Below are 12,810 nucleotides of genomic sequence, written 5' to 3'. Positions count from 1 at the left end.
TATAATTATATATCACATTTATTATGTTCCAACCGCTATTGCACCCGCTGGTCAACCAGTCGTAAACCTCCCGCAAATGCACCAATTTTAAACCGCTAAACCAGTCGTTCAAAACGCTTAATAACGCTTGAAACCGCAATCGCCCGCTTCCGCAATCTCCCGCAACCGCAACCGCAACCGCAGCGTTTGAACCAGTCAGGCCCTTAATTTTTAACCAACTCTCTTGTAGTTATATGTAGATATATATTTTTATATACTAGATGATGGCCGATTGAGTTATTAGTCAAAAATTCAAAAAGTTTGTTACTAACGTGTCTTATTGTGTCAATATGATATGTTGGGACCAAATGAATGCTTATTGTCTGATTCATTTATTTTTCAACCGCACATTCAATTAGAAGATTACTCTTTCAATGGTTGCCTAATATGAAGAAGCATGTTTAGGAAAGTGAGATAGCTAAAAACTAATATTTGCTAGCAGATTAGAGAAATTGTATCATTGAACCAACTCAGCACAAATCGTGCTATATTCTTAGAATTTGCCGTCAATGACGTGCCGTCTTAAGTTTATGAGGCGGGGAATCGTTTTGTTGATATTTTGATAAGAAAGATTACCGCAGGGTTCCATCCAGACTGTGTAAGAATGTGAACAAGCAAAGAAGACTAACACTGCTTACTTGAAAGTAGACAAGAATGTGTGATACCCACCCCAACCCCCAGTTCTTACTTGATCCTTAATTTCTCTACCAAGTAATGAAAGGTTTAGTTGGCAGTTTGCTCTAATATATATTGTGAGTATTCTGTGTATCAAGTTTGTATCACTTCTCGTACGTGTAAATAGTTTGAATTTGAAACGTAAGATTTAAAGTTGGTGGTGTATACCAATCGTAAGATTTTCAAAAAGATGAATTATAACTATAAGGGGTAATTAATATATAAGGTGATGAGTGATGGGTTCAAAACATTTAAATTTCGAAGAACGGGGAATATCGGGATCATTGTGGTTGGCTTGATTTGAAGCGTATGAGTAGTGTTGCAAACGTAGTTGACTTTTCTCTCCCAAAACGCGATCTTCATCTTTCTCCAACCACCTGCGCCTATCTCGGCGTCGGTCCTCACCGCCCCTCATGGACAAGAACAAACACAAAAAGAAACTCCTTAGCGGTATCCCCACTAGATCCGCAACCTCCTTCTCCCCCCTCACGAAGATGTCCTCACCAGATTCTCCGAAATCTGCTGGTGAAACATCCATATGTTCACCGGAAACGGACTGTGCCACATCAAAAAGAGTTTCAGAAGTAAAAGCAATCACTGATTCCTGCCCAATCGCCCCCCGGTGCAAATTGAAGCAGCAACCGAAACTACCTCAAACCCTAGATCCCCAAAATCTAATGTTCTAGCTACAGCTACCACAAATGTGGCAATTCTACCTAGTACTGCAGCTCTAACCACCATTGTTGCTCCTACTGTAGTTAGGACCGAATCCGAGGCTGCGGTTCACCCGCAAAAAGCAGAACTTCCCTGGAAAGACTTGGTTAAAGGAACTTCTATCAATCTCGAGAAGAAAGGTACTCCGTTTATCCTGGAATCTGGAGAGGCTTGTGTTACAATACCCAACTCTGTTATTGAGAAAAACAAGAAAGCTTGGGATAGCTTTATCCTTGGCCAATTCTATGAAGAGCCGCCTTCCCGTGGTGCAGTTCATGCCATCGTGAATGGGATTTGGAGCCGGCAACGTAGAGACATTACAGTCTCAAAAATGGAAGGGCACTCTTTCCTTTTCAAGGTACTGTGTCCTAATGCTCGTAGGAGAATCCTAAGTCAATGCCGATGGCAGGTCGATGGACAAACCATGTTCGTTGCTAAGTGGTCGCTGGATGTCACTCCAACAAAACCAGAGCTAGCTCTAGTACCAGTGTGGTTAGAGTTCCATGGCGTTCCCCTTGAATTCTTCAACCGTGAAGGCCTTGAACATATTGCAGGGCTTGTGGGTCACCCCGTCTGCCTCCACCCCCAAACAGAGAAGCTTACAAACATTAAGGTCGCCAAAGTCTATACGGTTATTGATCCACGGAAACCCCTGCCTGAGGCTGTCAATGCCCGCTTCGAGTCAGGACAGATTAAGAGAATCCGGGTTTCCAGCCCGTTGCTTCCCTCTTTGTGCAGTCACTGTAAAAAGGTGGGACACACCATATCCCGGTGCACAAGTGCCCCTCCCACTTGTACCCTTTGCGGCTCCGTGAAACATGTGGTCTCATCTTGTCCACGAGCCAAGAAGGAAAAGAAAGCGGGAAAGGCTCCCATCCAAAGCCAACTGCCTGTGGTAGAAGTTAACGTCGAAAAAGCTGGAAACACAGCCGTTGCTCCTATTTCCACCACCACAAAGTCCCCTGCTAAGGTATCTATGCCTCATCCAATAACACCGACTGTAAATCTTGGCTCTGGTGATCGAGAGGAAGGTGAAATGAGTGCCCGACAGCGACCCTCCCCTGTTGCAAAACATCCTCACCTATCAAAGGATTACAGGATGAACATTGATGAAGGACAGCTCTGTGTTGACCTGACTGCGAACCTCTTCTCTCATTTACCTCCACCTGTAGACCACGAAGCTAGCCATCTCGAGGAGTCTGATCCTGATATTCCCTCAGGTGAAGACGATAATCTTGTTGAAGACTCTGATAGATTTCTCAAGGTGATCTCAAAGCGTCTTAAGAAGCAAAAGAATTCGAGAGCAAGGGCTGGAGGCCCTTTAAACCTCTAAATCTATATTCCTTTTATGGATTTTTTTGTCGTAATGTAAAAGGTCTAAACGATCCTATTAAACGTAGGAGTATGCGGAAATGGCTAAAGTTATATAAGCCAATTTTTGGTGGCATCATAGAAACTCATGTGAGTCCTGTGAAGGCCCAGTATATACGGTCTAGTATAGTTCCCGGATGGTTATAAGCGGATAATTACGAATACTCAGATCTTGGGAAAATCTGGGTAATCTGGCACCCTTCTGTTAAAGTGTCCATTTTGTCAAAGTCACTCCAAATGATTGCTTGCCTGGTTCAGTTGCCTTTTGTGCATCAGGAGTTGGTGATATCTATCGTCTACGCTTCTTAAACCTCCAGTGACGAGAGGAAGCTCCTCTGGGCAGAGTTACAAGATCTCGCCTCTGCCCCTGCAGTGATGGGTAAACCATGGCTCGTTCTGGGGGACTTTAATCAAATATTGCATCCCCATGAACAGTCAGTCATCACAAATAACACGAGGACCAGAGGAATGAAAGACTTCAGTCAGTGCTTGGTTAACTCATGTCTCTCTGATCTCTCTTATTGCGGTAACTCGTTCACATGGTCAAACAAGCAAGATGTCGGCCTAATCACAAAAAATCTAGAACGTATCCTTGTCAATGATTAGTGGCTTCTCTCCTTCCTAAACTCACACGGAGTCTTTGAGGATCCAGGTTTCTCCGATCATAGCCCATGCTGCGTTTTCCTAGACATCAACAAACAAAAGCAGAAGCTGCCTTTCAAGTTCCTGACAGTGCTAAACCAACATCCGGACTTTGCACCTTTAATAAAGCTTTGGTGGACTGCTCTGAAATTTGACTGTTCAAAGATGTTGCTACTCTCCAAAAAGCTGAAGGAGCTTAAAAGTATCATCAATGACTTCAGGAGGGGCAACTACTCTGGTATTGAAAAAAGGGTTACTGCAGCTTTTTCAAGCCTGCCAGCGAAATCTACTAAATTCCCCTTCTCCGCAAGCTCTCGAGGAGGAAAAACAGGCTCACCGCACTTGGTGCCTTCTAGCCAAGGCTGAAGAATCTTATCTGAGGCAAAAATCAAGGATATGTTGGTTGGAGGAAGGTGATAAAAACTCCAAATTTTTCCACCGAGTCGTCATGTCTCGTCAAGCTTAGAACCAAATCCTTTTCCTCACCGATGCAAATGATCAAATTGTTGACTCAAAGGAGGGTATCCAACAGATAGCAGTCGACTTCTTCAAACAAACCTTGGGTGCACAGTCTTCTGCAACACCTTTGTCCGCTGAAGAGCTGGCCAGTTTTCTGCCTCAAAGGTGCTCTGCCTCTGCAATGCAATCACCCTCTGCTCCCATTACTCCTGCGGAGATCAAGGCTGTTGTATTCTCCCTTCCCAAGAACAAAGCACCGGGGCCTGATGGGTACTGTGTAGATATCTTCACGGGTCATTGGGAAGTGATAGGTCAGGATTTAACGGATGCAGTCTTAGAGTTCTTTCGTTCAGGCAGATTGTTGCAACAATGGAACTTCACGCTGCTTACGCTCATCCCAAAAACACAAAACACCTCTAAAATGTCATATTTGAGGCCTATTGCTTGCTGTAACACAGTGTACAAGGTGGTATCAAATCTACTAGCAAATAGGCTCAAGTCGGTTGTGTCGGAGAACATATCCAACTCTCAATCTGCTTTCATTCCGGGACGCCTTCTAGTGGAAAATGTGCTCTTGGCCACGGAACTCGTTCAAGGTTACAATCAGAAAAACATCTCATCAAGGGGAATGCTGAAAGTATACCTCAAGAAGGCGTTTGATTCAGTGCATTGGGGCTTTGTCATTAACACCTTAAAGGCTATGAACTTCCCAACACATTTTGTAAATTTGATTTGGGAATGCATCTCAACACCTCGATTCTCAGTTGTAGTGAATGGTGACTCATGCGGATTCTTCAAGGGTGCGAAAGGCCTTAGACAAGGAGACTCCTTATCCCCATACCTGTTCACGCTGGCTATGGAGGTTTTCTCCCAAATGCTCAACAGCTCTTTCAATAGTGGCCTTATCGGGCACCATCCAAACGCCACAAACCCTTAGGTAACACACTTGGCCTTTGCTGACGACATCATGATATTTTTCGATGGGAAACAAACCTCTCTGGACAATATTACAAGAGTCCTACAGGGTTTTGATGAAATCTCGGGTCTCTCCATGAATAGAGCCAAGACTGAGCTTTTTGTTGCGGGAGTGAACCAAACTGAAACCTCTGGGTTATCTACTCTTGGTTTCAGTTTTGGTTCATTACCCATCCGCTATCTAGGCTTGCCTTTAATGCACAGAAAGCTGCGAGTTTCTGAATATGGGTCACTAATAGACAAGATCACTTCTCGATTCACCACATGGTCTGCTAGGGCACTCTCTTATGCGGGGAGAAAGGAGCTGATCTCCACAGTCATATATGGTACGGTAAACTTTTGGGCCTCTGCTTTTATCCTGCCAAAAACATGTTTAAAGCACATCGAGAGCCTCTGTGCAAGATTCCTCTGGTGCGGAGACATAACAAAACAACCAAACGCAAGGGTTGCTTGGAAGTCTATTTGCCTACCTAAAGAAGAAGGTGGTTTGGGGTTACGCTGTTTCTCAATGTGGAATAAAACACTTTGTCTCAAGCTGATATGGCGGCTCTTCTCTGCTGATGACTCGCTGTGGGCCAAATGGATTCGTAACAATAAAATCAAGGATGGGGTTTTTTGGCAAATAGATGAGAAAAAGCAGAACTCTTGGACCTGGAAAACACTCTTGTATCTTCGCCCTCTTGTAGCTCGTTTCCTGCGAAGCCAACTGGGGAATGGTGAGACAGTGAGCTTCTGGTACGACTGGTGGACCCCCTTTGGACCTCTTATCTCGTTCTTGGGGCCTTCAAGACCATCACAAACGGGGATCCCACTAAACAGTACAGTTTCTATGGCATGCTCTTCTTCAAACTGGTTAATACGACCAGCTAGATCACCCCAAGCGGAGCTTCTTCAGATTCACTTAACCACCATTAAACCTCCGGAACCTTCTAATGGACCCGACTCTTTCATGTGGACCATTGAAGGAATGCAGGCAGGCTCTTTCAATATCAAACAAACATGGGAGATTCTTCGTCACAGACAAGAAGTTCTACCATGGACCCAAAATGTTTGGTACAAAGGAGCAATACCACGGCATGCTTTTCTCTTTTGGCTCACTCATCTTGACAGGTTACCAACTAGAACAAGACTGCTAACCTGGGGAATGCATGTGGATCCTTCATGCTGCATCTGTGCCCGGTTTCCTGAATCTCGAGACCACCTCTTCATTCACTGTGAGTATAGTGAAGACCTTTGGAATGAAGCCACTAGGAGACTCGGCTACTCTCCTTTTGTGTTTCATACATGGGACGCTTTCACTGCTCTGCTGAACATCACCGACTCTGTATCCTCCAAGACTCTGAAAAGACTTGTAGCGCAGGCTGTAATCTACACTGTTTGGTCGGAAAGAAACAATTGCCTCCACAACCAAGTCTCAACTCCATCCCAAGTGCAGTTCAAGATTCTGGACAGGCAAATAAGGCACGCAATCCTAGCAAAGGCTCATCGGAAGAACTTCAAGCACCTTTTAAAAGCTTGGCTCAGAAACCTCTAATGTATTTCCTGGTGTTTCATTTCTAGCTAGACCTCATTTTTTACTTTTTTTAAGTGAGGACTACCTACTGTATTTCATATTGTAGATTCTACAATCCCTTTCTTTAATGAAAATTCACAAATTTTCAAAAAAAAAAAAAAAAAAAAACATGTTTTGTGTATATAATTATCTAACTTTTATTTTTTTAATCAACTCTGTTGTAGTTATGTAGATATACTAGGATCTACCCCGTAGTACACCACGAGTCCATTTTTTTTTTTTTTTTATAAATCAATAACCCCGTGCATTCTGAAAAAATTAATTCAAATATTTATAACAAATAGATCAAAATTTAAGTTATATTTATGTGTTAGTTTTGTTTAGTGTAAGATAATATAATTGTATTTGACTGTTAATTATACGATTTAACCTACAGTTTACCGTAAAATAATTTGTTCTCTACATTATCATAAATTACTCAATTTAATATATCTAATATTCTAATATTGATAATGTTAGCAAAATAATGAAATGATAAATTATCTGTGTAACACCAAATTAATGATAATTAAATTTATATTCATATTGAACCAAATTATTCGCACAATATAATTTCATTTCGTGTTATTTTAACTTTTAATTGTAAATATTTATTATATATTAAAATAACTCAAATGTAAAATAATATATATCTGGAAATACTTGTTTGGTTACAAAAATCCTAAAACAATTTTTAAAATATATATCCGTTTATAAAAATTCAAATCACACCATATGCTAAAAAAATCTAAAATTTAATTAATTTTATGTATTAAATAGTAATTCAAATAATTAATATAAAATTAAATAAGAGTGAAAGGAAAATTCTATTTTAATATAACATATTGCTTTAAATTAGGTAGATAAAATTTAGGAAATTAATATTATCAAATAAGGAAATGATTATGTTTGGTTGCAAGGATTGTAGAGAATTTAGTTGGGACTTGTTTGGATACAAAGATAAGAGAGAATGACACAAAAATGTATTTCAAAAATGTTAAGATAAACTAGATAATGACCTAATAGACAAAAATCCAAAAAGTTTGCTACAATGTGTTAAATTTTTAACCAACTCTCTTGGAGTACATTACTAGATCATGAGAAGTTGAATTATTCGAGAAAAATACAAAACGTTTGTTACAAACGTGTTTTGTGTTTCAATATTATATTATATATTGGGACCAAATGTTATCTGATTAATTTATGTACAACCACACATCCTATTAGAAAAGGGAGATTTGGAAATAATTTTTTTTTTTGCAGAAAAATGTGTAAATATATTTTATTTTCACAAGTTTGGCCATATAAGTTTTATAATAATTAAAATCATTTATACCTTCGATTTTACATAAACTTAAATAATAGAAATATAAACACTTAATTTATTTACAATATAAATTTAAAAAAACTTGCTATCCTCGATAAAAGCAATCCAACCATGCTCACTCCTATCCACCTCTTTGTGCCAAGATCCATCTATAAAGCATACGAGGAATTCTTGTGGAATTGGGGTCGAAAGTACTCTCGTTTCTATTATCGCTGGTGCTAAATCTATATTATTTGCTCTTCGCCACATTTTTTCTTCTTGGATTGCTCTCTCTAAATGTATCTTGCGAAGGCTCAGAAATATTTTCAAACACTTTCTTGTTTCTTGACTTCCAAATATACCACATCACCAAAGGAAATGTCCGCAAATTTTGCTCAAGTGCATCAAAATCTTTGCCGCGCCCATATAGAAAATCAAGGTTGCTATATAGAGAAGATGAGGGAAACACCGTAGGGTGGGAAGGGATTGTCGATAAAGTCCACATTTGGTGTGCTACGGGGTATTCAAATAGCATATAATTTATAGTTTCCTCCTCCTCTCCACATCTAGGATAATTCTTATCTCTACCAATATGGCGATAATGTAAGCGTTGGCATATTGCCAAGCATCCAGTCACACATTTTCCTGATGTTTTTAACTTCCATGCTTGCGCCTTGAGTGTCGTGACACTAGGCCTCTGAGAAGGGATGTCGCAAACAGTACGAGAGATAGCTCTTGCGGTTTCGTATCCAGAATTAACAGTGTAATTTCTAGACTTTTTTAGGGTCCAAGGATAACCGTACCTCAAGGCATTTGAGCCCCAAAATAAAGGTAATTTATTTCGGGGGAAAGAATTCCCGAAGACGTTCAATTTTCCACTTTTTTGTGTTAAAATCTATCAAGGTGTTAACACAAATCAAGGAATTTCTCTCATTGGTTAAACCTTGTGGCGGCCGTGCCGGCGTATCTGGGATCCATGGTTCAGTCTAGATGCACGTGTTAAACCTCGAGCTTATGGTCTTACGGATTTCGTACGAAAGAACATGCTTTGCCGCCAACATGCTCCTCAAGCCATATGAAGGTCGATTTGATACTTGTATTTCTAATGGACTACAGTATCGAAAGTATCTCTCTTTTAGAACTCGGCTAAGAAGGAAATATGGATATCTCAACAATCTCCATAGTTGCTTTGCCAAAGGGGTAAGATTAAATTCTTCTAGTGTTCTAAAGCCTAGCCCACCTTCTGAAAGTTGAATACACATTTGCTCCCATGATATCCAGTGTAGTCCTTTTACTGTATGCTTTATTGCTCCACCAGAAATTGGCTATCACACAAGTTAATTTTGAGCATATAACTTTTGGTAAGAGAAAACACGATATTATGTATGTCAGAATTGCTTGCGCTACTGATTTGATCAGGACTTCCTTCCCTCCCTTGGATAGATATTTCGAGGTCCATAAGTTTACCTTCTTAGCGTTTATCCCTCACGAATGCAAAGACTTGTGCCTTTTACCCATGAATCTTCTCAGAGAGATCCAAGTATGTACCCATGTCTCCTTCTTATAATATCCCAACAATAGATTTGATCTCTTGTCGTATATGGGATGGGACCTCGGTTCCACACATGATGGAAGATTTGGAGAAGTTAATTTCTTGTCCAGACGCCTTGCCATAAAAGCGGATTATATCAATAATTTCCTTGCATTGCTGAGGATCGGATCTGTAGAAAAATAAACTGTCGTCTATTAAACGTAAGTAGAAAACCGGTGGGTTTTGTTTAAAATACGTAAATCCGTGGGTTTGCGTTTGAAATACGTAAACCCTGGATCTTTCCCTCTCTTTCTGCATTCCTAATCTGAACAATTAAGGCCTCAGTACTAAGTATAAATAGGTATGGGAAGATTGGGTCCCCTGACGAATCCCGTGTTGGCCGAATTCGTCCCTTGGGATCTTCATTGATCAAAATACGGTAGGAGAAGGAAGTAATGCATTGCATTACCCAACCCACCCATTTTTGATCAAATTCCATTTTTTCCATCAAAGCTATTGAGAAATTCCATTCCACCCTATCATAAGCTTTACTCATGTCCGTTTTTATTGCCATATATTTCTTCCTGTTAGCCTGATTGGAACGGAGGACATGAATTTTTTTTTGAGCACTGAGGATATTATCCGTGATTAATCTCCCTGACACAAAGGCATATTGGGTTTCAGATATAAGTTTACGCAAAAAGCTCTTTTGACGTAAGCTCATAATTTTTGAGATCACCTTATAGCTCATGTTACACAAGCTAATAGGGCGATATCTTGACCTTTCCCAAGGTCGTTCTCCTTTTGGGATTAAACATATATTTGTCTTATTTAGCTTTCCATCAAAAATTCCCGAGCTAAAGAAATTTTTCACCATCTTATTGAAATTGCCTTTTATGGTTTCCTAAAATTTTTGGAGGAACAAAGCAATCATCGCATCTGGTCCTGGAGCCTTTCCCGGATTCAGGGAGAACAAAGCTCGTTTGACCTCCTATTCTGAGATTTTTTTTGTGAGATGCGCATACATAACATGTATGACCAATGTTGTGACAACCCGTCCCACGGACCCCACTAGCCCACCGCTAGCTGCCCCAACGGACCGTCCGTGGACCCCACTAGCCCACCGCTAGCCGGCCCAACAGACCCCAAGCTGGCCCTGCAGGGCATCGACCCCAATCAATTGGTGACAGCTTGTCCTGTGGGAAGGTTGTTAAAGGGTGAGGACCAGGGTTCGAGGAACGCCTGGCACACCAATAACCTACTGGTGGATTGGGATATCCACAGTGATATGGGTTAGGATCGATGCCCTGCATGGCCAGCTTGGAGTCTGTTGGACGGCTAGCGGTGGGCTAGCAGGGTCCATAGACGGTCCGTTAGGGCAGCTAGCGGTGGGCTAGTGGGGTCCGCGGGACGGGTTGTCACAATGCCAAATAATATAAGCCAACCAACAATCATATGGCTTGACAGAAACAACTTCATAACATATCGAAAACATTTACCTGAGATTCCTGTGAATGCAGTAGAGTTTTCTTAGTTGGAGAGCATGGACCTGTTGCATCCTCAATAGGACATGTTGCTGCAGATTTTGCCCCTGCTGTTGATGTAGAACATGATGGTATATTAGTTGATGGAGGATTATGTATAGGAGAACTCTTGCCATTCTGACGAACAACTTTATGGGCAGGCCATGCTACATAAGTCATCAAACAGTCCTCCAGGTATGTTGTGTCCATTGTAGGCCTCCATATGAACGTGTCAGGTTGACATACTGAATCCACGAATACTTTAACAGCTTTTGACCCAATAGGAAGACCATTAACTAATGCAGATGGTTCTTGTCTGTGCCAACGACCCTCAGCAACAATCAATTCATCCGTAGACAAATCCAGTAGTTGACATTTGTTCAGGGAACTTCCATTTAGGCCCTGTCATACACATTCAGTAAAACACAATTCAAATTAAAATATAGTAAAGGACAAAAAATTGTCTGGAAAGGACAATAAATTTTACCCTTGGCGCAATGTCTTCTATTTGGATCTCTTTATCCAAAAGAACACATTTATCTGCAGGCCATGCAATCATCTGTCCAACAGCTTCCGCAATAGTAAACATTTTAGTTGCAGGTCTCCAGAGGAAAGCATCTGGTTTCGAAGTCTAAATTTTAATTGCATGTAGATTTCTTATGCTCTTTAATTTGTTTGCCTATATCTTAGTTCTTATGAACTCCTCTTACATTCTTCTTCTCCTTGTCCACTCTTTAATCGCTCAATTGTGTTTGCTCCTCTTCACCATCATTTCAAATTCGTCTTCATCTTGTAGTGTAAATCTTGTAGATTTCTCAATTCCATTAGATTTAGAAGTTTAAATAATTGCATGTATATTTCTTATGCTCTTTAATTTACATTCCTTCTTCTTGTTCTTGTTCTCATGTTGTGTGAATGATTACTAGACACATGTGTTGTATGATGGTTTAGTTTTATCTTAACTAGGTGAATCATCATCATTTTTTGTTTGATAGTTCTTTGACTGTAATATGTTTTTTTTTTTTTTTTGATTGTAGTTATAAAACCTAGATTTCTACTTCGTAATACAAGCTCAGTTCTAGAATTCTTATTTTTTTTTAACATGATGTTTATCTTGCTTTTATATCTACTTTGGTGGTTTACAAGGCATTTTGTAAAGAATTTTTTTACGTGTTAGGTGTACTTCCAAAATTAGCTTCTCTATGGAAGAAAAACCATGGTCAACGAGTACATATACAAATACTTTTATATATTTTGTCATTGAAATGAATTATGTAAGTTAATTAAAATGGATATTTAGCAGGAAAACTTTGAAAAATAGTTGAGAAAAGTTAATGACTAACTTAAAAGATATATTAAAATTCATGGATATTTGTTTTTCCCCTCATGAGAGCTATTTACTCTTATTTCTAATAGCTCTTATCGTTCTGTTTGATTTACGTATTGTTAATTGTTTTGTTCATGTTTTGAAAAGGAGTAGAAATCGAGTAAGAGAAAGTGAAAAGTGATTATGTCTCTGCACATGTGTTTGCCATCTATGAAAATGTTCTAGGATATTCTGCTCGTTTGATTTGGGGTTTTCATGCATTTGACTATCTTGTTAACTCGATCATGGACACAAGAAAAGAGTTGAAGAAGACCAATAGTTATATTCTTAATGGTTTCTCATATGCACTTCAAATATGGGTTATGGAATCAATTCCTGTGATTGGAAAATTATTGGGAGAGAAGATTAACAAAAAAATTGTAAACGGTCCTAGATTTTCTAACTGGAAATGCACAACAAAAGTGTCTTATCAATACATTATCTTCATAGAGCAATCAATTGGACCAAAGGTTAATAACTTCATATCTTAATTACTTTTTGATTTTTATGGTCATAATCTGGTAGTGTTTCTTTATAGTTAAGAGTTTGCAAATCTTATTGATTGTTGCTTAACTAACATTTGTGTAAATGTTTTTTTTTTTAGGATATATTTTTTCCATACATTTCAATTACATAAAATTATGACTTATTAGAGTC

At 39.5% G+C, this 12,810-nt stretch overlaps 1 protein-coding gene across 1 annotated transcript; it reads left to right on the top strand.

Moving 5' to 3' along the window:
• Window positions 1–1,208: 1,208 nt before the first annotated feature.
• On the top strand, window positions 1,209–2,761 carry LOC147927318 (uncharacterized). Its single transcript, XM_087487403.1, has 2 exons — window positions 1,209–1,239; window positions 1,353–2,761. Exons 1-2 carry the CDS (start codon window positions 1,209–1,211, stop codon window positions 2,759–2,761), a joined length of 1,440 nt encoding a protein of 479 aa, XP_087343529.1.
• The last annotated feature ends 10,049 nt before the right edge of the window (window positions 2,762–12,810 follow it).

Source organism: Camelina sativa, chromosome 15, assembly GCF_030686135.1.
Source record: "Camelina sativa cultivar CO46 ecotype springtype chromosome 15, ASM3068613v1".
Classification (NCBI taxonomy): domain Eukaryota; kingdom Viridiplantae; phylum Streptophyta; class Magnoliopsida; order Brassicales; family Brassicaceae; genus Camelina; species Camelina sativa.
The sequence above is the reverse complement of the archived record's forward strand: the minus strand, read 5'-3'. Positions and strand labels throughout refer to the sequence as shown.

What these genes read in the sequence shown, in the direction of transcription:
- LOC147927318 (XM_087487403.1), top strand. Translation starts at nt 1,209, where the DNA reads ATGTCCTCACCAGATTCTCCGAAATCTGCTG. An exon ending in AGATTCTCCGAAATCTGCTG is followed by an intron (nt 1,240 to 1,352) that starts GTGAAACATCCA and finishes AAATTGAAGCAG; the next exon opens with CAACCGAAACTACCTCAAAC.